At 45.1% G+C, this 27238-nt stretch overlaps 1 protein-coding gene across 1 annotated transcript; it reads right to left on the reverse strand.

Annotated features, from left to right (window-relative positions):
* Nucleotides 1-1340: 1340 nt before the first annotated feature.
* LOC115316314 (chymotrypsin-like elastase family member 2A) lies at nucleotides 1341-23868 on the reverse strand. The gene is made up of 6 exons (XM_029975710.3): nucleotides 23747-23868; nucleotides 22541-22724; nucleotides 21321-21450; nucleotides 16373-16517; nucleotides 10815-10945; nucleotides 1341-2125 (listed from the first exon to the last, which is right to left on the reverse strand). Exons 1-6 carry the CDS (start codon nucleotides 23799-23801, stop codon nucleotides 1913-1915), a joined length of 858 nt encoding a protein of 285 aa, XP_029831570.2. The 5' UTR covers nucleotides 23802-23868; the 3' UTR covers nucleotides 1341-1912.
* Nucleotides 23869-27238: the final 3370 nt, after the last annotated feature.

A 27238-nucleotide genomic window follows, 5' to 3' on the forward strand; every position in this document is an offset into this window, starting at 1 on the left:
CCTCGCGTCGGAGACGGGTGGGAAGTTCATCGCCGGAGCTTTTCTTGCAAGCAAGCACAGAGCGAGAGGCATTCGCACGCGGAACCACGTGAACGCCGGTGGCAAGGAGGGCGATGGAGGGAAGCGCGCCGCGCTGATTGCCCGCGGAGAAAATACGGAAACCTACGTCACGACCCGGGAAGGAGAAAGTTTAAAATTTTTCAACTCTTCAATGCGGGAGCCGGAAGCCGTAATTACGTCACCACCCGTACGGAGGGAGCGGTGACGTCACTACGGGTTCCGGCTCCCGTCTCTGCATTCTGGGTCTGTTTGAACCGGGCTTTATACACCGTTTTACCCTTTCCACCTTCTTCCACGACTCCCGCCACCTGCACAGACATCAAACGCGGGTCCGTAATCTCTCGATTCGGGGTTAACAACTCGCGTAACAGGCGATGTAGTCTCGAGCGAGGGTGTCGAATTCTCTTTGTCTTTGATGTGTGCTACTGTATTTTAGCGCGCTCTTGAGGCACGGCTGAAAAGCGCCCGGCGCGAGGCTAGGAGCATGGTCTTTGAGGGTATGGACGATGCTTCTTTGGTTTACTTGTCTGGGCATGGTGGTTGAATCCACTCCTCACTTTAAAGTCAACTGTCAACATAAAGCGTTGGGGGGGGGGGGGGGGGGGGTTAGGACATCTAAGGAGTGCTGACAGAGGGAGAGAGAAAACGCATAAAAGTGGTGTGATCGTGTATGTTTTGTGAGATTGATGGCCACCGCTTCTCTCGCTCTCTATGTCCTCCATGGCCTCCACGAATATTGGTATGAAAGTGGGAACCGGTGAACTACCGATAACCCGTAACCGCCACTTTTTTTCTGACTGATCGAGTTTTCGGTCCTGGAGTGTCCGTCGCCTCCAGGGCCATCCCTTAATGAGATGTTCAAAATTCAGGGCATTCAGGAGAACAGAATCCTATAGTGTCAGTGCTGCATACTTTGCTTGCCAAAAACACTCAGTGTCATCAGCAAGGACAACAAACTTTAATCTACAGAAAAACACCAAGGTAAGCTGGGACGCCAGCATTCTGCATTGGCTATACATTCTAACGTTCGAACCAAGTTTTCTTTTTTCTTGTGAATAACAGGCGAAACAGCCGAGTCAAAGGGAGCTTTCGTAGATCGTTTCTTTAGCTCGGAATCTTGTTGCGGAGGAAGACGCTCCTACTGAGCTTGCGCACCGCTAGATTTGTCTGCAAAATTCCAGGATTCATTTCCGGAGGCCGTAAGCCAGCGGGATGGCGGTTGTGGTTCCAACTGTCGGTACCTTCTCAGCTTGCAGGTGAACGGAGTGAACCTACACTCATTTCTTTTGAATGCAATATTTTATTTTTAAAAGAACATTAACCATCAGACGGGCGTATAAGAAATGAAAAGTAGAGCTGCGGAATATTTTTTTAAAAAGATCAAAATTGTTTCTATCGTTTTCTGGATAAGTGTACAGAAAAAGTAACGTGAAAATAATTTGTAATATAACGAGAAAAGTAATTTGTTACTTTTCAGCGAAAGCAATTTGTAACGGTAATTAATTACAGTTGAGGCTTGGTAATTTGTAATTGTGATTCATTTCATTTTTCGAGTAACGAGCACAAAGTCTGCCGGTACCTACACACGAATTCAGCTTCCGCGCTAAACTTAGCAGGGAAATTGACGTCACGTAACCTTATGTCACGTTGACTGTACAATGTATTTTATTTTCTAAGTTTAGCAGAAAAGTTAACATCACGTGACCTACACAAAAAGTCAATTTCGTAGACCATTGCACGTATGCTACACAATCGCCCATCTATTGTGTTCCATAAATCAGCATAAAGGTCAATTTTCCATTAAGTAAAAAAAAAGTACACTAATGCTGTCTATTTGGTGTTTCACGGCATCTTACGAACTAACTAGTCTGCATATACTCCGAATTTTATCGCGACTTGTTTTCGAATTTATGTAAGGTGCAATGAAGTTGTCAACGTAGGATGACACTTTGACAAAAAACTGCGGTGCGTATGACCATCCACAATTAAAGGGCCCTCCGCTGACGATGCCATGTTGCGACCACACGCCGCCATTTCTGTGCACAACAGGTCCACCGCTGTCGCCCTGAAATAAAACAAAAAAAAAGCCAAAAATCAAGTATCTCTTTTTTTATGTGCAAGCTTTTGCTCTACGAGTAAACGGCCTTACTAGCTGTTTGATAGAAGAAAGAACAGCGTTTTTTTTAGCTTTGTAAATTAACTACGTGTTTTAGAATGCTTCAAGTCTCTTTGCGTGTGCCGCTAGAGGTAGTGACGAAACGCGAAAGTTAGCGAGGCCAAAATATACAAGGAAAAGACGCAAATTCTATCTTGAGCTAGTCGACTTACACCTGAACTCAACATCTTAGAAACAATAAGTGACCTTCTGGACGCATTGGATATTTATATCGTCACAGATGAAAAACAATAGAGGAATGTCGAACTGAAAATACACGTTTTATGAGGCGGACGTGTGCTTAAAAGGTTGAGCAAAAAGGAACCGTACATTGTACAACGGCGACGAAAGAGCTAGTCTCCAAAGCAGCGAATCATAGTGCAATTTCGCGTCATTTCTTCAAGGATACTTTGAACCAGAATAAACGAGGACAGCCGATAATGGCTTGAAACTGTCCAGAAGTTTGTAGTTTTGAAAAACAAACAAAATGAACGGGCAGAACTGGGTTGGAACATCGTTCCATGAATAGCAGCTACGTTAGTTGCGAACTTCGCCAGACACGCGGCAATATTAGTAGAAAACAGTTTGCAGCAAGAAATGGAGTTGCTTTATCTATATTACCTAAAATTTGGTTTCATGGAGTTAAATCACAAAGTCACCTACAGTGTCCTTTTTGTTGTGATATTATGTTAGGTACAAGTAGGGTCAGAGAAAAATTTGATCCTACGGTTTTTGTCGTTTGATGCAGGTAAGGTCATGCACACAAAACTTTCTCGTTCTATACCCACCGCTAGCTTCATAATTTCGCACAGTTTCGACTTTCCGCAATGCGTACTTTCTCTGAGCGGCCCGAAAAATATATTTATTTCTTCTTCTAAACAGCCGGTGCTTTAAATACATATTAATTTCAATTGAAGTGCCTGTGACCTGGAAATTGTGGGGACAATCCAGATATTTTCGTAGAAGGGTGTTATTTGCTTCGATGGTAATGCTTTAAACATTTGTATGGAAAGCGGAATTACTGATATTAGTTAATAAAATATACCACTTGGCACATAAGTTCGAATTAGTCTGCGGAACATACGAAACGTTCTCGCACTAACCTGGCGTTGTTACATTGAAAAACAAACAATATTATTGAAATCATAGGAGTGCGTTGCGTAAGCATTTCCGTCAGGCTGGTCTTTGTCTTATCGTTTCAATCCTACAAACATTTGCAGAGTTATAATAATGAATCAAATTTGAAAACGTAAAGTTATGTGTGTTTTTCCCCCCTGACGAAATGTTTTGTTTTGAAATCTCATGCAAATCGTATAGCGTATGCACCTACTCGACAATTGAAAGAAATTGCTAAGAAAGCTCTGAGATTTGTAAATAAAAAGTACAATGACGTTAAGTGTCATGTCTAGCGTGTCTCGAAAACTATAAGCCAGTACCTAAAAAACTTCCGAAAAACAAAAGGACGAGGAAATAGATAGACCTGAGCGCACTCGCAACTGGTTTTTATTGGTGAAATATAATCATTTATATGTATATATTTGAACTAACAGAGAACCTCTGCTAAGCTCCGTGTAACCTCCGCAATAACAAGGAATACTCACTCACCGATAAAAAAAAAAAAATTGACCTATCGCTCATGCATTTTTTGCCCTTTGCCTGGATTTCAAAGACCTCATCCAGCTTTTTAGAAACATTATACCGGTATCTGTAGACCGACACGCTGTTTACAAACAATCCCGCGTTTGCTCACACCAGGTGTGGGCACCGTGCGTGCGTAGAAAACGAATTCGCGTGAAGGGAAGCGTCTACGCATGCGCCATGCCGTCGACAGCGCCACCGCACACTCTAGGAAAAAAAATGGAGGAGAAAGGTAGCAACGGCGCAATCTTCCTCCCTTCTACTGACGCGCCTCCAAGCGGGCACGAGAAACAGGGAGGAACGAGACGTTTTCCTCGTTCTCCAAGCAGACGGGAGAAAGCTTTCACCCTCCCGACTCATCTTCTTTCGGTTTCGTTTTTCGAGCACGTCGCGCACGTTGTTTAGTAAATGTTATTGAGTTGATCGAACTTCAGCGGCAGCAAAGGCCGCCTGTAATTCCGTCTTCTAGTCCAAACGTGCAGAACATTCCGGTTGCATTGACGTTTTTACCACTAATGTTATCCAACGAGTAAACGAAGCCTCTAGAAACAGCGAAGTTCCGGAGCAGTGCCAGCAGCGCTACGTACACAGGGTAAGATGGCCGTCTCTGGATTGCGGGAGCGGGACGCACGCGGAGCTACAGTAGCGAAACCACGCGGAACTGTGCCGACGTTTTCGACGTTTTGTAAATCGTAGGAACTGCGTCCAAGGCAGGCAGGTTTTCTTGCCGGCTGCCTAGGTACCTTCCGCGCTGAGTTCGGTTCTGTTTTCTCGTGCCGAGTGCCAACCGGCGTTCAACGTGGTTCTGTATTTCTGCGTGTCAGCAACATCGTGATGGCAGTGTTGTGCGTAGTGAACAGAAGACTGGAATTATTGCCGATGTGACCGTGTGTTCGCGTATCAGTGGTGTAACAACAAGATGAGATGACGTAAACTGTCGGGCATTGATGCCGCTGGTCGGGCCGTGATCGGAGGTGGCGGGGTGACGCAGGATGACATTCCGCTTTACATTAAAGAGTTTAAGATCCCTTGAGGGATTAGGGGCAGTCGATCGACGTGTGGATAGTCATGTTGGAACGCTGCTCTGAACGGTAAGCTCCTATCGTACAGTGGCCAATGTGACTCTGGGTCCCCGGGAGCGATTGCGCTTTGGAGAAAAGAGTGAACAGTACAAAAGTATGACAGAAAGTACGTATATTTACACTGAAAGTTTAGCATTAAAAAAAAACCGCTATCCTTTATTTTACTGTTTAAATTCCTGGAGAAACTGCCCTCCAAGTGGTGCGCACGGATGAGCGCTAGAAGTTTTCGAGCTCGCCACGGCGTAACTCTGTACACTTAATACCTGCCGCAAGTAGCGACTTTCACTGCATTCAAGTTGATCGAAAGCGATTTCTCTGCCCGTGAAGTATCACTTCCAGGTGAGTGAATATCTGCTCTACAAAGATTAATTAAAGACGGCAATTGCAGCCGTGCGCGAACAGCACAAATAGAAAAACAATCGCTACAATAGAAAATACTGACTACGAAGTGCGGTGCGGGGAAACAAACTCTGGCTTGGAACCACATTGGAGTGGCTCGACGTATTGGCTTTCAAATTATTACTGCATGATCGAGCGTTATTTTTTTAATAAGAGATTCATCCCCTGAGCCATTAAAAATACTCTCAGATGTATAACAGTGCTGGAAATGAATCAACATGCTGGGAATATTTTTTATTGCTTAGGGAGTCACCGAAAAATTCCGTACGTTCAAAACGACCACTATAAAAGACGGAAAAGCAGAGCTCGGGAGTAGTGATCGGGTTAGTGTGCTGTTGAATTGATGCATGTATGTACGATGCATGTGAATGCGCTCTATGTAAGTTCATCTGATGTTTGTAGTATGCGTAATATGTCTATATGTGTGTATAATAGAGGTCCCCGAAGATAATACCACGCAATGCTAACGTAAAAAATATATTTTTTTTTGTAGAACATGAATTGGGCGGTACCAAGCGCCACCTAGCCTAGCTACGTGCGATTACTCTGCTTGACCCTGCCATCTGGTGGCATGCGATTTAACATCCTTTTACGCTACGCGGCTACGCCATAATCTCGTGTTACCGTGCTGAGATAAGCCAAGAGGTTGGTTCGGACTTGTTTTTTAGAGCGCAGCTCTTAGGCCCCCGTTTCCGGATTGAGCGGCATCGGCGTCGTCGTCGCCGTCGGCGTAACCGCGCGGTGCATTATGGGTAAATTTGCCCCCTACATCTAGCAGAAAAATTTCCCCGCTAAATCCAGCAGAAAAATTTCCCCGCTAAATTTAGTGGAAAAATTTCCCCGCCAAATTTAGCGGAAAATTTTCCCGCTAAATCTAGCGGAAAAATTTCCCCGCTAAATCTGGCGGAATATTTCCCCGCTAAATCTAGCGGAAAAATTTCCCCGCTAAATCTAGCCCAAAAATTTTCTCGCTAAATCTAGCGGAATATTTTCCCCCCTAAATCTAGTGGAAAAATTTCCCCTCTAAATCTAGCTGAAAAATTTCCCCGCTAAATCTAGCGGAAACGTTTTCCCGCTAAATCTAGCTGAATAATTTCCCCGCTAAATCTAGCGGGAAAATTTCCCCGCTAAATCTAGCGGAATAATTTCCCCGCTAAATCTAGTGGAAAAATTTCCCCGCTAAATCTAGCGGAATAATTTCCCGGTAAAATTTCCCCGCTAAATCTAGCTGAATAATTTCCCTGCTAAATCCAGCGGAAAAATTTCCCCGCTAAATCCAGCGGAAAAATTTCCCCGCTAAATCTAGGGAAAATATTTCCCCACTACATCTAGCGGAAAAATTTTCCCGCTAAATCTAGCGGGAAAATTTATCTTCAGGTCAGGTGACCCCCCGAGGTCACGTGACCCCTGTGGCCACGTGACTACCCCAGGTCACGTGACCCCCACGTGACCTTGGCGAGGGGGTCATGTGACCCCTCCAAGGTCACGTGACCACCCCTCCCCCCCGATAACACGTGAACCACAGTACCCTTCCCTCCTCCTCCTCAAGAGCTGCGCTCTAATTCGGCGTTACAGGGAGTTGTAAACGGCTTTCATTCTTTTTTTGAGAGCGGCTTTTGGTTTTGCGGGCGAGTGGTTTACCACTACTCCGTGATGTGCGGTTGACGCAACGGTTGACAAAGGAATTGTGGCTCGAGGAACAGCAAAGTTAAGACATAAAGTGCGCGAACTGCATGCCGGTTGCCTCCGTTTGAAATCGCACTGCCGACGATGAGAAGACTGAGTGACTGCATGCTTTCGAAACGTAAGTTTCTTTACCTGCAGGGGGAAGCCGGCTTCGGAAATAAATACAGTTCGCGGAAAGCTCGTGTTACGTTTTTATTTGCTGCTCCTCTCGCTCCGTACAATACACTTAGTGTTCTCGTTAAGCCTTATTGAGCTCGATTTGCTCGAGTCGTGGCCGCCATAATGAGATTCAGGCGACGGAGGAACTTTTGCTCCCCTGCTTTAGGGACGAAAGTTGCTCCCTTTCCGAAGGAACATATGTGTCAAGAGCGTTCCTCCGTTTAGGGAGGACTATACTGACCCTTTTTCCTAAGAGTGCAGCTGCGTGACGTCAGGGCCGCGTGTCGGTCTATAGACCTTTCCAGCGGTAGTCGCGAACGAAGCGAGCGGGCAAAAAATGCTGAGTCATTGAGCTGTGGACGCACGCGCAGCGTCCGACATACCGCACAGCGGATCAAGAGCGCATGCTTGGAAGGCGTTCCACAGCCCAGCAGACAAAGATGGCAGCGCGCAGGAGGCGATTTCTGCAAAAGTCTATACTCGCGGTCAGCTTTCTGTGGCAATGCAGTCACTGCTAGGGGAGAGGGTTCACCAACCACTCTACCCGCACTTTCCTCGTCTCTTCGGATTGCTAAAGAAACCTGACCGCGAGTACAGAAATCTGGTGTCGCCAAATGACGGAGCACATGTGCAACAAGTGCAGGGATTGGCAAGATGTCGCGATGGACTGACTTTCGTCGTCGCGGCGTGTTCACATGCACGATCATTGAAGCACCTTCCCGTCTGCCCGATATAAGACGAGCCGCATGGTGTTGCAATTTCGAAGACAACACCCGTAGTACACTCCGTGTATTTGGTGCAGTGTCTGGTATCAGACGGATCTTTCGATACAATGCGATTGTTTATCCTACGGCGCAGCCACGCGAGCTTATTTGGAGTAGTAAACACCAGAGTCACCTGGTCGCCCGAGGTAACTTTCTTAAGATTATGTGCTACTGTGCGCATATACATGACTAACATCTCCCGCATCGTATTCCTGTCGCTGGGCTGCCTCTGTAATCTTTTAATCGTAATAACCAAGCTCTCAGCCAGCTCGACCAGAGTGCCCTGAGGGAACCCCGCTCTCTTAAGCCTGCAACCTGTTTATCGAAACTTTTTTGTGCACTATGCCTGCAGAATTACTTAAGGGCCGCCTTTGACACATAAACTCCATGCTTCTTTTCACAAATTTGGAATGAGCAGAGCTATACGGAAAGTGGCCCTTTTTGACCTTGGCTAGTACGTCCAGCAAATGTGGTCCTTCTGGAGACTTAACCGAAGATCCAGGAACTGCAACTGTCCCTACCTTGGCTCCACATGAGTAAAGTGTACCCCACTGCCACATGCCCTAAACACCTCCAACATTTCCGTCGCTTTACATTCTAGTGCGTCAGCCTGATTATTCAGAGTAAGGAAATCATCCACAAATCTGAATATTTTGAACCTGTTAGAGACCCGTAGTTTCTTTGCGATGGCTTTTCCGCACGCACTGAGAGAAACGTTGCACAACACAGGTGCCATACAAGAGCCACTACAAATGCCCTTTTTTCCCAAAGATATCCCCATAAAAATGTGAGCTTCAAGTAATATGTGAGAAGCTAAAAAAATGGTCAGCGGTAATCCCACAGGAACTCTTGAACGGAAGATTATCGTTCTTTGTCATTGCACTCTCTCATAGACAGAAACAGGGGGTCGTGAGCAACTGAATAGAAAAGGTCTTCGACGTCGACAGAGAAATCCCTTCGCATTCCCCTGTGGACCCCCTCTCAACAATTGAATTATGTAATCAGAATTTTGCACCACAAACGGGTCGTGAAAATTGAGGGCCGTCAAATGTTTACACGTCAAGAAGGCAACGTGATACAGCCATGAATTCTCCTCGGTAACATTAACCCTGAAGGAAACCCCCGCTTTATGAGTTTTTGCCGTAAAGAACATGTCCAGTTTCAGTTTCTTGCTGGAAAGTCAAATACAGTTGCAGTTCCTCGACCTTCGCTAAGCCTCCAGAAGGACCACATTTGTTGGACGTACCCGCCAAGGTAAAAAAGGCCATTCCCGTGTATAGCTCTGCTTATTTCAAAGTTGTGAAGAGAAGCATTGTGTCGGTGTGTCTAGGAGCGGTCCTTAAAACATCCTGCAAGCATAGTGCACAAGCAAGTCTCGATACACAGGTTGCGAGGCTTAAGAGAGCGGATTTCCCCCAGGGCACTATGCTCGAGGTGGCAGAGAGCCTGGTAAAGAAAATAAAGGATTACAGAGGCAGCCCTCCGACAGGAATATGACGAGGCCGGTGTTAATCACGTATATGCACACAATCACGCATAATCTTAAGAAAGTTGCCTCGCGCTTCGATGTGCCTGTGTTGTTTACTCCTGCCAATTAGCTGGCGTGGCGGCGCCGTAGGATCAACAATCTCATTGTATCGAAAGATCCCTGTAATACCAGGCACCGCACAAAATACACGGAGTGTACTACGGGTGTTGTCTACGAAATTCCAGCATCACGTAGCTCGTCTTTTATTGGCAAGACGGGAAGGTGCTTCTGTGATCGTGCACATGAGCACACCGTGGTGACAAAAGCCACTCCATCGGGACCTCTTGCAAATCACTGCACTCACTGCCCATGTGCCCCGTCATTTAACGACACCAGATTTCTGGCTAGATACACGGATAGGGTTTCTAGAGAGCTGAATGGGGTCTTCGGAATCCAGTCAGAGGGCAAAAAAATGCATAAGCGATAAGTCCATTTCCTTATCGGTAAATGACTATTTCTTCTTGTTGCGGAGGTTACACAGAACTTAGGAGAGATTATGTGTTAGTTCAAATATGTATATAGGATTTGTTTTCACAAATAAAAAAAAAACTGTTGCGAGTGCGCTCTCGTTTGTTTACTTCCTTGTCTTTGTGTGTTTTTGGCGCTTTTTTATGTGATCATGGACGAACTTGCCCAAATTGCTACCTAAATGCTTTATGCCAGCGTTGGCGATAACAAGTTAGTAGTCATGGTGCAACCGGTAACCGTAACTCTTTTCGGTAAGGTTGTAGCGTACTTGTTGCATTCCTGAAACAGTTACGCGTAAAGTACTTTCCTTACTTATTTCGCCGTAATGTGGTACGTAATTACATTACTTCTATATTTTTTTGAAAAACTAAAAAATGTAATTTAAATTTTTTTTTTGCGTTTTTATGCGTTAATTCCTATAGAGTTTTGAGTTCCCAGCGCTTACGACTTATGCATACCTGTAACGTCCAATGAGTAAAACGTTTAATTCGCAATTAGAAAAGTAACGCAAGAGTAACGTCCGTTACTTTTTAACGGTAACGGTAAATCGTTACATTTATTTTAAGATAAGTTTGGGCGGTAACGCGTTTTTGTTTTATTTGGAAGTAAAAAGTAACGTATTTCGTTACTTTTTTTTCGGGTAACGCCCACAAGATTGCTATTGACAAATGTTAGTCGTACCAACAGATCTTTTTGTCAACTTTATTAACTGCTTTGATTCCTCCAATTACAACGTAATATCTAGTCGCACTTTCTTCGAGGTTATTTTCTACGAAACTCTCTCGCATATGTTGAGTCGACGAAGAATAAATGTAAAGACATTTAAAGAATTCAGTGACCTGAAAGTCCTGAAGCCTTCGCACATTTGTACTCACCCTGCAGGTGCTGCCATGGATATGACCTCCACAGAATATTTGTGAAATTACTGTTACTCCTCTAGCTCTGCAATCACTGTTTGATAAGTACTGCACCCTAGTCTGTTTCAGTACTGGTGAACCTCGGCTGCCTGATGGAAAACAAAAAGGAAGAAATGCACGTTGAAATGTATAGAAATACAAATCACTACAAGTGATATACCGCGTAGAAAAGATTGACTGCCTTATCCTGAAAAGGTACCTGTGGCTCTGTTGGTTCGTTCAGCTTGTCTCATTTTGTTCTCTATTAAATATATGTACGTCGCCTACATAAAGTTCCCAAATGCAGAGAATTAGTATTACCTAATGGATGAAAATCTTTAAAAGTGTTTTTTAGGTCAATGCTCCAGCTTGGGCGAGTTGTTTAATCATGTTTATATTTCACAGCGCACAAAAGACAGCACACCATCAAGTCAGATCCACCCAAAGAAAGAACCCAGCGCTGATTGTCAACTCTGCGATATCTTAAACATCATCTTCGTTATCTCTTACTCTGACGCACTAAAAAGGAGAAGAAAATAAAAATTAACCCAAAAGAACAGAGCAGGAAAAAAGAAATTGATAAATAAAAGGAAATGGAGAGAATATAACTAAGAAAAAAGGGTCAAGAAAAAAAAAGAAAAAGAAAAAATGAAAGAGAATAAGATCAAGTCCTACTACGGTAAAAGTTACTAAGGACGTTTTCCTTAATAATCTAACTTTTTTTTTGATAAGGTAATTGACGGGATACTAACACATAATCCATCTAGCAGGTCTATTCTAGCGGCTTCGATAGTTTCTCTAGTTAGTTTGTTCTTGCTTCGTCCCAGTATTGTGCAATTGTCTAGAAGGGGGAGCATCCAAAATCTCTTGGTGAATGCCCAGATGACCTGAGTTAGCGTTAATGGCGTTGTTGTTATGTTCTCGAAGCCTATTGTTAAGACAGCTACCCGTCTCCCCGACGTAATGCTTCCCACAGGCAAGAGGGGAAAGAATATATCACTCCTTCACAGGAAATGAACTTGGTCTTGTGGTTTTTGTTGCAGCGCCCTGGTGGAATAGATGGCCCATTCATCCGCTTGCATAGGCTGGAAGGTTTTTGCGGAGCAAAGAAAACAACGTCGATGTTTAGTCTACTTGCTAGTTTTTAAAGCTTGTGGGACAAATTGTGAATATAAGGCACTATGACAGGCCTTATAGTGAGTTTTCTTGGTTTGTGATTTGTAGCCTATGCTTGGTTGACCTCCTAAGTAGGCCTTCAGAGACTGAAACTAATAATTACGAAGGGTATCCTGCTAAAACCAATTGTGTGATTTGCGTTTGAAGCTCATATAGGTCATGTGCACGCAGGATTTCTTGAGAGAGTTTGTTATCAAAGTTTAGCAATGCCTCGTTTAACATGTTTTGAGTGTACGGAACTATGATTAAGTAGTGGCTTTTTTGCCCTCGGTTTATGAGACCAGCAGATGCGACGGCTTTTAAGAAACAATCGAAGGTCTAAGAATCGTATTGAATACTTGACCGGAAGCTCGTGGGTAAGTTTCAACGGATCAAGGCATTTTTGGAAGGTGGAAAGAATATCGGCCATCAAGCTGGGGAAGGTACTGTCCAAAAGAGCCATCTAGTCATCCACGTACCGCAAGACACACACTATTTCTTAACTGTTAAGGTTTTGCTGTAAGATTCTGTTGTGGGAGGCCAGAAACAGGTCACTGAGCACAGGGGCTGCACAGGAACCCATACATATTCGTGTTTTTTTGTAAATATGTTAAGCCATTCCAAATGGCAAACACAGAATGTTGACTCCTTTTTTGTCATAACCTTTCAAAATGCAGCAGGGTTGTCCATCAAGGGTTTTCTGAACCTAATATTCACCTACTTGCATTCTACGCTTGCCACCTGGAATGGCTTAACATATTAAAAAAAAACAGGAATATGCATAGGTTCCTGATAGCTTCTGTGCTCAGTGACATCTTTCTGGCCTTCCACAACAGAATGTTACAGCAAAACCTTGACAGTTCAAAAATAGTGCGTGTGTTTCGGTACCTTGATGACTACTTGGTTTTTCTTGACAGCAAAGATAGCACCTTCGCCACCTTGGTGGCCGATGTTCTTTTTACCAACCAAAAATGCCTTGATTCGTTAAAACTTACCCACGAACTTCCGGTCGAGTAGTCAATACGATTCTTAGACCTTCGATTGTTTCTTAAAAGTCGTCACATCTGCTGGTCTTATGAAACTAGGGAAAAGAAGCCACTACTTAATCATAGTTCCGCACACTCAAAACTTGTCAAACGAGGCATTGCTAAACTTTGCCTAAAAAAACTCTCTCAAGAAATCCGGCGTGCACATGACCGATATGAGCTTCAAAACGCAAATAACCCGATTGGTGTCAGCAGGAGAACCTTTGTCGTTACTAGTTTCAGTCTCTGAATGCCTAGTTAAGGAGGTCAACCAAGCAGAAGATGTACTAACCACAGAACAAGAGAATGCAATATAAGGCCTGTCATGGTGCTTTATCTTCACAACCTGTTTCACAAGCTTAAAAAGGTAGCAAGTAGAGTCAACGTTGACGTTGTTTTCTTTGATCCGCAAAAGCTTTCCAGCGTATGCAAGCGAATGAATGCTCCATCTATTCTACCAGAGTGCTGCAACAATAACCACAAGACCGAGTTCGTTTCCTGTGCAGAAGGTGTGATATATTCTTTCCCTATTACCTGTGGGAAGTGTTACGCCAGGCAGACGGGTCGCTGTCTTAACGATAGGCTTCGAGAACATAACAACAAACGCCATTAACGCTAACTCAGGTCATCTGGGCAACTAAGTAAGAATTTATCGAAGCCGCTACCATAGACCTGCAAGATGGATTATGTGTTAGTACCCAGTCGATTACCTTGACCAAAAAAGACTTTGATTGTTTAGGAAAACCTCCTTAGTAACTTTTACGATAGTCGGACTTGATCTTATTCTCTTTCTCATCTTTCTTCTTTTTGTTTTGTATTTTTATTTTCTTGACTCGTTTTTCTTCCTAATCTTCTCTCCTTTTCCTTTTTTTTATCTTGCCTTCTCTGATCTTCCTAGGTAAATTCTTATTTTTTTCTTCTTTTATTGCGTAAGAGAAAAAGGTAACGAAGATGATGCTCAATATATCCCGGAGTTGACAGTCAGCGCTGCGGGAGTGTTGTTTGTTTGAGTGGATCGATTTTGATGGTGTGCCGTCTTTTTTGTGCTCTGAAGTATGATCATGTTTTTAATGGTTTGTGTTCGATGTTGCGATTAGCATTTCTCAAACCTGACTTATTTTATTACAGCGAAAATTGACATTTCTGCTCTGAGTGCGCTACAATCTTCTGTTGCTGTAATAATGGTTGAAATAAAATAAAAATCGCTGCATCTTCATAATCTAATAAGATACACATAAGGGGCACGTGAGAAATTGGAGTATACTTAAACGTTCGCTATTGAGAACAGTTGCAGTCACAAAATATAAACACACACACACACACACGCGATCTCACCTGCGCATAAATAAGATTCAATGCAAAATATCTGTTTCTGATGCTGTTTATTACGAGAATCGTGCCACTTGAATAAAAACGTATTAAAAAGAGGGATGTCGTTCACTGTGGAAACACTTAATCGCGATTTTCGTTTCTTAAATGTCCAGTTCCTATCATATCTTTAGGGGCTAGAAAGAAAGCTTCAATTATACCAAATCTTGGATTAATAAGCCACACGTTACATATTCAGAACAGTTGTTATTAAACATAATAAACTATAACCCCGAGACTAGCGAGAAAGACAACGATGAAAGAGAACAAGAACAAGAGTCTCAAACACAGCCACACCTTGAACACAGCTCAGCTCTGTTTGAGACTTCTCTTCTTTCTCTCCTTCATCGTCGTCTTTCCCTCTAATCTTAGGGTTATTGATTATCATGTTTATCAACATCAACTCGTATTGCCCCCTAAAATACTTTTCTTCAGTTGTTATTATTTTTTTCTGTCCAATGTAATGCAAATCACAAAAATCAAGAAGAGATCAAATCAAAAATCAACGATATAAAAAAAAGTGCAGGAATCCCTTTACGTCATTTAGAAACCACGAAATTTTAACTACGCGTAATATACTCAATTAAAGAAGTCCTAGTGCACTTTTCCGCTGGACGGAGAAACAGCCAGTCACGAAAAAAAAAAATAGAATGATCTTAGCGAATGATAAACTCAAAAAAGTAAATACAACTGGATTAAAAAAAAAGGAAAATACGAAGTTTAAATATTTCTTTTGAAACATCGTGTTCATTGATACTGCGCAGCATTTTTGGTGTCTAATCGTACTCTGAGTTTCGTCTTTGCTGGAAACCTTCTACTATTCGCCATGATGGCTGCCTATCTGTTCTACGGGAACGTAAACTCACAGACGGTTCTTAGAGTGCATAGCCTAAAACGTGCCCGTACACCTTCTATCACGCAAAATAATTGAAAGTCGATCTTTGTGATTCACTGTCAGGGTTCAACCTGACAGTGAAGTCTGCCATAAAAGACCTAGCGTGACGTGAGCTCGTGAAACACCGCCATATCGGTTTCCCATGGAAACCGATATGGCGGTGTTTTACGTATTTAGCCATATTTTTTCTTATATAGCGTTTTTGTGTCACTTGATGATTTCCCTGTCCATTTGTACTGTATTTAAAATAATTAAGCGATAAATATTTATCTCAGCTTGAACACGACCACAAAGCAGAAATTGGTCTTCTGAGAAAATCGGAACAGTGAGCTTTTTTGCGCCATATACTTTGATCGTCAATTACGTAACGTTCGACTGCAAGTAAATACGAATGAAAAAGACAAAGAGAAAAAAGGGATCTCTTATTGTAAAAAAAATCTGAACGCAAAATAAGAAAGAAAGCTTTTTCAAAAACTAAAAATGCCAAGCTGCTTTAGTTCTATTATGGCGGTGTTCACTCCATAAAAAGGTGTTCATTAAACGGTAGTTTATATTAACAGTAATTTATTATTTTTAATTGTTTTCACTGGTCTGACGGATTGAGCAGTCAGTCGTGTTCAAATATACATCCAGTGATTCCGAAGCACAATTTAATACCTATAGTGATATAAATCAATGTTATTTATATCAAATAATGTTGATTTCTGTTAAATACATTTGGTTTAAATAAAATATATCTGATTTACCGGACTTTTGAAAAGAAATAACAACTTTTTGAGATGGCTTTGACGATCATGAATATTACCAAAAGCGTCTTGATGTGCCCTTCAGTCATGTCCTCACTATGCAGGGCCTCTATAGCATAGAGACCCTATATATACATTGCATGTTAAGGTTTTTAAACTGTAAAAAAGGCAATTAAAAAAAGGAACCCGTGATCTCCAGTTTTTATAAGCACAGTGATTAGCTCTCGAAGGGCTCTGTAAATGGAAGGGGAGGAAGGGGGGGGGGGGGTGGCAGGAGCAGACGTACGGGCATTTCTTAGGGTGTCTGTTTTCAAATGAAAGTGTCGAGATATTCTTGAGTAGTCTTACGTTCTGTCTCTCCCCAACCAAGAACGAACACCTTCGATGTATTGGACAGTTCTTCGTGGTTTTCGGGCAAGCACACTGGCTGTATGGTCGTCGTCGTGTTCACCTTGCTCTTCAACTTGATGATTGCGATGTCCTGCCCTAAACCCTGCGAAAATAAGGCGGTCTGTTGGGGTCATGTCTACACTACATGCGTCACGGCGCGAATCAAGGCTGGTGCTTGCTACGGCATGCTATTGCCTGAAAGTGCTGGACGGATTTGACTTCCAAAATCTAAAGTAATCAATTACATCTCCCGTGACTTGCATTCAAAGTGACGTCGCTCACAGGTTGCCGTGTTCGATACAGACTTTTCTTCTAGGCCAAACAAATCGTTGCCCCCTACATGACCCAAACGTTTCCCCATGCTCATACTGTATTGCAAATGGTGGAACCAGTTCAGAAATCTCAGCATTGTTTTAAGCTCACTCTCAGAACTAGACATAAAGGGATTGTCTGCCCACAATCACGGTATTGCCAGTATTAAAAAAAATGTACACCTTCCAATAGTAATTTAAATAAAACAATCAGAAATTAGTGACGAAATGACAATACAAATAAATCGAGGTTCCCGACTAATCGAGTGAAAATCTTGGGGCTGTCCGTTTTATCTAAATTTTTATCTAATGACTCACAGGCTTCTTCGGTTATCTGCACGGCTGGTCAGATAGAAAATATAATTGGCCATTGTAGCTGACGGGCGCCGATTCACATTGCCGCCCATGATGTGACCCTATGCTGAGCGCAAGTTTGTCTGCCTTTTGCGCATGGGTTCCGGCGACGTCTAAACGCAGAGTTCAGATTTGCTCTGATTGAAATGATATTGGGCAGACTTCAGTGCCAGCTGTCTCGAGGTCTACCCACTATCCTTCCAATCAAAGCCAACCAGAGCTTGTCGTTCTGACGTCACCGCAATCCCTGCGCAAGAGGCAGACGAACTTAAGCTCCGTACAGTCAGATACAGCTGAAGACACGCAGGGCGTTCCGAATCCCGAGCACGGCAATATTGCTGCGATGCTAATAGAGAGTTTTGGGGAACAGTTTTTGCATATCGAATACTGTACGATGGGCCCTCCGGTACGAACTGGGCATGTGCCACGGCAGAGGGCTCACACATTCGCAGTTCCTACTGGAGGGCCAATCGTACAGTATCAGACGTGCAAAAATGGTTCCCTAAGACTGTAATTATTCTAGCTGCATTCGCCGATAAGACCGCACAAAATGCCCAAACATTGTTTCGCTACGCACGTCGTTTTTAGAGCGCAGCTCTTAGGGGCCCGTTCCCGGCTTGAGCGGCGTCGCCGTCGGCGTCGGCGTAACCAAGGTCATCCCAAGGTCACGTGACATTGGGGTCACGTGACCCCTCCCAAGGTCATCTCAAGGTCACGTGACCCCACGTGACCCCCTGAAGGTCACGTGACCCCCAAGGTCGCGTGACCTTGGGGGTCACGTGGGGTCATCTTGGGATCACGTGACCCCCAAGGTCACGTGACCCTCGAGGTCACGTGACCATTCCCAAGGTCATCTCAAGGTCACGTGACCCAAGATGACCCCCACGTGACCTCAGGGGGTCACGTGACCTGGGGGTCACGTGGGGACCTTGGGGTCACGTGACCTTGAGACGACCTTGGGGGCACGTGACCTCGGCGGTCACGTGACCTTGGGGAGGAGACCACGTGACCTCAGGGGTCACGTGACCTCAGAGGGGTCACGTGACGGGGGTCACGTGACCTCCAAAGGGTCACGTGGCCCCTCCCCAAGGTCACCTTGGGGTCACGTGACCTTGAGGTGACCCCCCATGTGACACCCAGGGTCACGTGACCCCCAGGTCACGCCTCCCCGAGGTCACGTGACCCCCCTCCCCGAAGTCACGTGACACCCCCCCCCCCCCCCCCCCCCCGAGGTCACATGACCCCCCCCCCCCCCCGGAGCATATTAAAGAATGAGGGGAAGAGGAGGAGAAGGAGGAGGGGTCTACCCTCCCCTCAGTACCCTTCACTCCTCCTCCTCAAGAGCTGCGCTCCAATTCGGCGTTACAGGGATTTGTAAACGGCTTTCACTTTTTTGTTTTGTTTTTTACTTGCAATAAGTGTACAATATCTGAGAGCGTTATTATTCACTTTACATTGATGGTTCAGCTGGAAACTATAACGTTTGTCGTTTGTGGCTGTTAAGAAAATGCCAACAATTCGTTGTCACCAGTTGTGCGCGGAAAAATAAATATGTTTACCTTTCGACAAGAGGCTAAATCAACGGCTGCGTGATTAAACTTTATACGTCTCGCGTATTTATAGTTTATCGTAGGATCAAACATTGGAAGAGAGACTCTGCCTACATGAAAACAAAAATCGAGGTGTATTTAGGCTATCACGGAACGTGTGCTGCAGCGACGGCTGTTATCTCGTGGCATAATGTCTGAGAAAATGTTCGCCCATACGGTGTGCAAGTCAGGTCTGTGCGCACCTGGCGCCCTTGTTTATCCGTAGAATGCGTTCTCTCGCTTTTGTTTCGCCTCCGACCTTAAAAGCGAGCAGGGGAGGTGGAGGGGATTTGCCAGTCTCGAATGTTGAGGCGGATGAGCCTTCACGAATGGACGCCGACTACAGCAGCGGCGGCGTCTGGCGTGGCTTGAAATTTTCATGTGTGGGAGCTCGAAGCTATCACGTGATTGACAATGTAGCTGACGACGTCACCGGTAGTTTTGACCTTGGACGACCACGCATTTTCCCGGGGAGGTTCCCACTAACAGCCGGTGCTCAAAACAAACGCTTTCATTAATCTCCAGGTATACGACTCGAATTTTTTTTATTAGGCGGAGCTATATTTTCGTAAGTGCGAAACTTGAAAAAAAAAAATACGAGGCATCGACGGATGCTCATCTCTGGTTGTAATCTTCGACCAAGAGTGCGTTTTATATGAGTGACAAAATGACGCCCTTACGGCGCGGATCCTCAATTGCTGTTGTAATGGTACAAGCGACTTTAGTCAGAAAAGGGTTTTATAGAATGGCGTACATTGCAAGATATCTGACACGTCTACTTTGGCGCAACGCACTTGAGAAAGCCAGTCGCTGTTATTTACGCAAAACGTTAGGGAATTAGGAAATTCAAAATACGCTAACGTCTAAAAAAGCTGCATGAGGATCCATTGGTGTATACTTTGGGAATGCGTTAGGGTAACGATATGAATCACTACACACGTTCCCCTTTCTGAAACGCTAACGCAGAACACTTCAATTTTCTCTTTTGGCTTTATCTTTTGCGTCCTCTCTATTTTTGTTGGCTGTTTTGGTTTCGTTATGGGGTCAGGGCTAGCGTTTTGCAAGGGTCTTTCTAATTAATTCCCTAAAAGTTAATAATGGATCTTCCGGTGATTTGTTCACCCCCCCCCCCCCCCCCAAACACACACACACTTTCTGTGCTTTGCCTCTTAGAGTACGTCGACGCCCTTCGATAAGGTCATCCATATCTCTCGTGGAAAGACACATCTACACCACTCGTGGAGGGAACCGCATTCATCGTTTTAACTGCGCACACTGATCACAAGCCACGCACCGCTACTACGGAAACCCAGAGAGAAGAACAACCGGCGACGGCTGTGTGGTAACTGAGCACGCCCCGCATTCCAACGCGCAGTAGAAACACCTCTTAGGTAACAAAGCCCTGGTGCTGAAGGAGATGGCGTTATCAGAGAAGGCCAACGCTGGGCAGCGATGTGACACGACGGTTGCGTCAACGTTCCGCTTAGACTTGATTGGAAGCCGAGCGCTGACGCATTCCTCGTGTCCACGTCTTCGTCGAGCGTTCGCTTTCTCTGATGACGCCGTCTCATTCAGCAATACGGTTTTGTTTTTTAGAAGATGTTGCGCGGCGCGGCCTCCTCTCTGGCTTATAGCCAACTGCGCGCGTGACTCACGAAAACGAAAGCGCTCGTTTTGAAAAAGGTTCGGCAGTGTCTGTCAGTTCGCCAGAGCAGAAGAGAGGGCGAGGTTAACTCGTGCCGACGTCAGCGCTTCGGGGCAACGGGAGCGTCCCACGAACCGCCCTCTGCCATCTTCTCCCCCTCTGCCCGGCGCTGAGGAACGCAAGATACCGCCGGGTTTCCGCCAGAAAGAGCGTTTTAATCCTAGCGCCTTGAAAACCATTCTTCGCTTTGGCAATGAGTATGACCCTCCACGGCGATGCCCCTGCAGGCAAGCCTACCTCCCTCCTGCAATACAGGGACATTACCCTACACTACCGCCTCCTCCGCCGCCAATACCGACCCCCGCACCCCCACCTCTCCCAAGAGGCAGCACACATGCTGCACCTCTTACAAACACACTTTCCCCCACCGAACACAACTAATACACACTCACCCACACCTCTTTACCACCCCCGCCTGTCCTGCCTGCGGGGCACTCGACACTCACTGCCATTCCCTTTGCGAATGCCCCGCAGACCCATACCCCCCTCTTCCCTCCCCTCACCTCTGGGAGCAGATGTTGCGCGACCCGGAGGAGTCAGCCCAAGTCCTGACCACCTCCCGGGCCCTGGCGATCGCGGCGGCCCTCTGGGCCTCCACCACCCCCAATACCTGATCCCCGAAGAATAATGAAGTTTGCCCCTCCTCCTCCTCCTGACCCTTCACTATGCTCAGTGCCGCAGCGCAGTGTTTTTTTTTTTTTTTTTTAGTTCTGAATGTAAATTTAACCTCTTTTAGTTCTGAATGTAGATTGAGCCTCGTCATTAGCTGAGCTGCTCCCTAGATAGCGGGCAGTTGTTCTCTCGCGTATATAGTGGAAAAATATGCACTCCATATTTTCTACTCTGAGAAATGAATAGCATCTATCAAAGCAGCGCTCTAACAGTGTTTTGAGAGAAGCACTCGTGTTTGTTTTGTAATCGAAAGGACCGCCATTTTGTTTTGTTACCGCTGGGAGGCTGGCACGAGAAGCAGGATGGATGCAAATTTCATGGACGTCGACAACAAGCTCCCCTGGTTCTCGTCTTAGGCGCCGGTGTGAACCGAGGTGAATCTTCAAGCTTGCCGGCCGTGTTCCCCTAATTAAAAAAAGAAAGCCGATGCGAACAGATATAGGGCTTTTACAATGAATCCTAGCACTGCAAAACGAACCCGCAAAATCAACACTTTTACATAGAAAGCTCCAACATGCACCAAAGGGAATTTTAGTGGTGCAATTTTGCTTGCGATATTTTAAGGCGCAATTTTGCTCTTGTGAAAAATAACACTCACAAACTTGAAAGATGCAGCACTGATTTAGCCATCTACATCTATGTGCAAGTGCGGTTTCTTCTTGCTCGATTTACAGGGCTAATATTAATTCTGGAGTCTCTATATATTACTAACTGACGCGCATACCGCAAAATAAAAACAAGAAACTCCACGTGGTGCAAAATGAAAAAAAAAATCACCTCCAGGTGGTGTGAATGTCTGGGCCGGCTTGCTAGAACAGCTTCTCAGCTGAGACTGGTTGAACGAAAGCGATGCAAAGGCGTATCAAGACGCGAGCGTCTTGATACGCGGTTTGAGTCCTGCTCAGCTCGTGCGTTGGCTTTGGCAGTGTTTTCTTTCACCCAGTCTCGGCTGAGACGCCCTTTATAGCAAGCCTGTCGTTATTTGCTTGAGAAAGCTGCTGAGCGAACCTGCAGCCACAACTCTCTATCCTACAGCCGCTTGATGCTGTCGATTTCGCTGAAGTCACCTATAGTCCCTAAGAGGTTAAAAAAAAAAAAGAAGCGTAGGGTCGAGAGAGTTTTGAGCATTTTTTTTTGTCATTCCGTAGGCAATGAGATTTATGAATCAGCTAATAATAACAGCGAAAAAGATATCGTAAAGTAAGGACTGTGGACATAATAAGACACACACCGCGTTTCTTCCCTTCTCGGTGACTCTTCGGAGAGCAAGTTGTCTGCTTCTTGCGCTGGAGTTGTGGTGACGTCAATACGAAGCGGAGCTCTGATTGGCTTTGATTGAAAGAATAGTGGGTAGACCTCAATGTTCGATGCCCTATCCACTAATTTTTTCAATCAGCCAAAAAGAGCTCGGCGTTCTGGCATCACCACAGCCTATGTAAAAGAAGCAGACGAACATGCGGCCGTATAGTTTTAGCACTCTACAATATCCCCTCACCAGACGCAGTGTGCGGCAGTCAGAACGTGCTGATCGCTGATCAGGGAACCGCCGCAAATATGTCCGCGGCCGCGCAGTTGTAACTGCGCTTGCCAAGGCCAGCTTCCCGGCATGGCTACCCTACCGCCATAAATGCGGTCTTCGGGCTCTATGAAAGGTTCGATCGACGGCCTCCCGCATCCGGCTGAAAAATAATGTTTTGTATTAAGATATAAATAGGGCCTAGTTGGAACACAGCTTGGAAGAAAAGCGACGAGTAAACAGGGACCAACAAAGATAAAGAGAGGAGGCGCACTCACAACTGAAGTTTTTATTTTAAACAGCATATTATTACTACCGCCTATGTGAATGCTTGCTTAAAAAAAAAAAGAAAAAAAAACGACTCTTTATTTGTGAATGCTAGTGACAGCGCGCTTCTACACTTGTCCTCCCATTGATGCCTCATACGAAAATGCCTCGTAAATGACTTTATCCGGTTCAGATATTGTTTTTTTTTTTAATTTTGTTTTGCAATCGTCACAGTTTCGTAAATTTAGGACTTCAAATCCTTACAAAGGCATAGCTTTTTTTATTAAAACAAAAGACAAAGATCAAATTTTCGGTCTTTGACTCCAGTTCCAAGTCGAAAACGAACGCATAAAACAATAGTGTGCAATATTAATTTTCGAAGTCTTATTAGTTTCAGAAATTTATGAATTTTTAACGATTACCACGGTATGTAAGGACTTCAGCGGGATTATCACATCTGGGAAAAGTTTTTCCAGATGAAATAAAGGTGATAAATTTGATATTCTCCTAAAATTTGTCCAAAAGAGGAACAAAGAAGAAACAGATCACAGTTTATGTATTGATATGAAGTTATGATTTCTGATTGTTTACTCACACGCACGCGGCTGCCTACGGTAACATTATCAAGATTTTCGTAAATAGTACACCGAGCCACACATGAAATATTGCGAAACTATAGTACAGAGGGTTTATTCTTAACTTCCCTGATTAACTTGAGGTTCGCAAGTACCAACAAAATACACAGAATATGTTTAGCTAAACGTAAAGAACCGTTCGTTTGAAAGCATCATCCTATGCATAAAAAACTGAACACCCTCTAACGCCTCATAACCTGAACAAAGCTTCTGAATAGTATTTTGCCCAAGTTTATGCCCAGCTTTTTAGAGTTAGAAATAAAAAAAGGTTCAGAATACTCACCGGGTTTCCGACTCCAGACAACGTTCAGCAGAAAGGCGAATATCACGAGCTTCATTTTTCGGAGGTATTGAGTCAGCCTTAGCCGTGCCCTTTGATAGCTACAAAAATGAGCCGTTAAATAGCGAGTAGGCCTGTTTTTATTTGTTTTTTTGTCCGTCAGCCGCTATTGTTTTAGCGACATGACCGCCGCAGCTCTGAGACACACCGCCACGCGAGAGGAAGGGGGGGGGGGGGGGGGGAGGTGCAGAAGGCTTTGCCCCTGTTTGCGCCAACAAAAATAAATGCTGACATTTGCTTGACTGGAAACACCGTTCTTTGTCTATCACTCGGTTGGATTGCCACGGCGGGAAGTAAGATTGTTCAGATAATCCAAGCGTCGCCTCTTATATCTGATCTGAACCATGGTCGAAAACGCTGAAAAGACGAACACGAGGAGATAAAACAAACACGGGCGCCTGAGTTTGTCTTTTTTCTAGTGTTGCTATTTTTACCGCTTTTAGCCATGGTTCAAAACGTTTATCACCAACTAGCCCATCAACAAGTACGTTTAAAATTGATACCTGTTTTGTACGTTCAGGACACCAACGCGAAAGTAGCGACGTCGAATGTCAACGATTGAGGATTCCTTCTCTCTTCTTATTGTATCCATTGTGCGTTGCGTTATACTTTTAAAGGGCGTAAAGTTCGTCAGTCCTTATGCAGGTATGGTGTCACCTCTGTCCAGGAGAAATGTTGCTGGTGCACCGGCGACCTCAGCGAAGGCACTTTAAGAAGCGCTGGGCATGGTCTGACATGTTGACACTCCTTCCTCACTTATTTGTTCTTCGGCGTTCTTATTAGCAGACATCGCTATCTCATTGGCCATGGAGCGTTAGCAGGCGCCGATGGTCGCCACAACCTGCGTTCCTTGAGCTGTCAGTGAGTCCACACAAACGTTGACGTCACGCGGCTGCGGTGGCGCTGCTGTCGTCCTGGTAGATACGCGGAATAATCCCTTGACTTGGATCCACTCGCTGCGCACGCGTAGTAATCACACCTACTGTGGGCAAATGCGGAGTTGTTTGGAAACAGCGCATAGGTCTTATGCGGAGTGCAGGTTGGTCTGCTTCCTTTGCCGGGGTCGTGGTGACGACAGAACGCCGGGCTCTGATGGATTTCGATTGAAGGATAGTGGGTAGACTTCAAGGCAGCTTCCTTTGAGGTCTACCCACTATCCTTCAATCGGAACCAATCAGAGTTCGGCCTGGTTCCGACGTCATCTCCTGCTGAAGAAGCAGGCGACTTGCTGTCCGCATAGCTTCGGACTTTAATGTATGGTAGTGCAGTAGTGATACCGCGATCGCACTCCGGTATATTCGATGCTCGCTCAGATCAGCACGGGCCAACGCCACGCCCAATAACTATAGCCTGTGCACTAGAAAGTTGACTTGATCACAGACAAGGCCCATGACGTCATTATTCGTAAATCCCCGACACGCCTCGAGCGAAAAAAACAAGCTGAAGAGGGACGAGAGGGGCCGCAATGCGGTTGACGCGTTTCTTTCTGGCGTCGCCGCACGCTTGCGTCACGCTCGTTTTGAGACGCTACAAGACCCGCTAGGGGGCGGTGCGTGGATTGGCATTGTGATGACGTTTCGGAGGTGATGACGTTTGGGAGGTAATGACGCAGGTCTTGTCTTCCAGGCCGCATGAATTGGACCCAGGATCCTTGGGGTTTTGAGCGCGCGCCTTCGCTCCACGTGCTTTGAGTTGCGGTTCCACGCTATTGGCGCGCAATGTTTCTGGATTCACGCAAGCTTACTGACACTATGTAACGCGAGCATACTCGCCGGCAACGCCACTCACCAAGAGGAGTCTTTGTCACTGTGTAATTTCGAATATAAGTGTGAAACAATTTTTTTTCAGTTCCTTTTTTTGGCAATCCTTATGACGGAACGTGGGTTCCGATGAATGTCAGCCACGGGGGGTTTCAAATGTGGGCCATAGATTGGACAGCAGCACTTTGTAAGCACTCGATTTTGACTCGTAACAATCATGCCTCGACAAACATTCGTGTAGTGGCTAGAGTTCAATCGATACTATAATTAGAATAGCTGAACCCTAACGATGTGTGGAACTCAGCACATTTTAGGGCTCATCGTAGTACGGCCCTTTGTTTTGCCAATGGTAGCGCTGGGTTTTCATGAAGAATGGCGGCATAAATTTATGTCCAAATCACAAGGTCCCTTGTTCTGGCTACGAGTTCTCTATTCTATCCTTCGTCTGCCATTGCGTGGAAGAAAAAAAAAATAACGCGTCTTTCGCAACTTACAATTTGAAGGATCAGTTATAAGCTGTATTTAGTAAAACTATGAAATGCGTCGCACCGTCCCTTTAAGCTCGGGATTTTCGGCAAGTTTCACTGGTGGCGCTGAAGGGGTAGCGAGTAGGCCAAGTGCTCTAAACTCGTCCAACACAAAGTTCGAGCCGAAAGTTCGCGGAGCGCGCCGATTGGACTATGGCGTCAAAAGCGCTGCGTCATCGTCGCCCGAGTCCAATTGCTGCGCTTTTCGAACTTAGGCCTCAACTTTGTGTTTGACGACTTTAGAGCCCCAGGTCAATGCACATTACTGCACGCCCTATAGCTCAAGTATGCTCTTAAATATGAAGCATCCACTATGATGTTATCACAGCCAGCTGATTCCCATGCTCAGTGTTCAAGTGGATAAAACGTATCTTCTTTCCGACATCGAGTGCAACTTATCAAACTGCGAGAGGCGAAACATCACTGTTTTTGCGAAACGGAATCTGCCACTTAAAAGGTCAGCGAACGCTATTGACAGCGTGCAAGAAGGCAGTGGTGCCATGGTGTAGCATTTAACAGGAGCATTTCCACATGGCTCGAATGTAATAGCCAACCTTAGTTTTTAATAAATACCAATTAGCTCAAATGAGCACAGCGCTATAAACAAAACGGTCTCACAGTTGCACTATTTTTTGTTCCACACGAGACCTGGACATCGAAGGCAATGATCAACTCCACGTTCTGACGAAACGTTTGCAATGGTCTTACATTTACCAAGTTCACGCAATTCGCCGGCGAGGGAAGCGCAATTTGATTATAAGCGGACCGAAAATACTTATCATGTTAATTTGATCATTTACTATCACTGGGAAATGTCGTGCCGTAGTGATTTCCGGACCGTCGAACACGCAAGCGCTTCATAGATGCATACTCCAGCGCTGATAAACGAAAAACGTGGTGGTGAGTTGCTTGCGCTGCCGCTCGCAGCTGCGGGAGATACGATCGAACGCCAGTTCCGAGCTACTCCTGCTCGCCGAACTACGTGTATGGTGCATCAATGACTTTCCTTTTACGGTTATACTATTTTTTGTGGTATAGATACCGAGAGCGTGCGCTCACGAAAAATATACGCAAAATATGCGGCAAAAAAATGCCGCTGTAGCACACTCAATAACGAAAGCGTATCGGGAGTCAGTCTTTCGAGTGCC

This window comes from Ixodes scapularis, unplaced genomic scaffold (assembly GCF_016920785.2).
Source record: "Ixodes scapularis isolate PalLabHiFi unplaced genomic scaffold, ASM1692078v2 PGA_scaffold1__304_contigs__length_218370807, whole genome shotgun sequence".
Lineage (NCBI taxonomy): Eukaryota > Metazoa > Arthropoda > Arachnida > Ixodida > Ixodidae > Ixodes > Ixodes scapularis.

Coding starts and splice junctions, on each gene's coding strand:
- LOC115316314 (XM_029975710.3), bottom strand. CDS start 23,801: ATGAAGCTCGTGATATTCGCCTTTCTGCTGAACGTTGTCTGGAGTCGG. Junction 10,946..16,372: donor TGGTTGGGGAGAGACAGAAC/GTAAGACTACTC, acceptor GTTTTCCATCAG/GCAGCCGAGGTTCACCAGTA. Junction 2,126..10,814: donor TCCATGGCAGCACCTGCAGG/GTGAGTACAAAT, acceptor GTTTTATTTCAG/GGCGACAGCGGTGGACCTGT.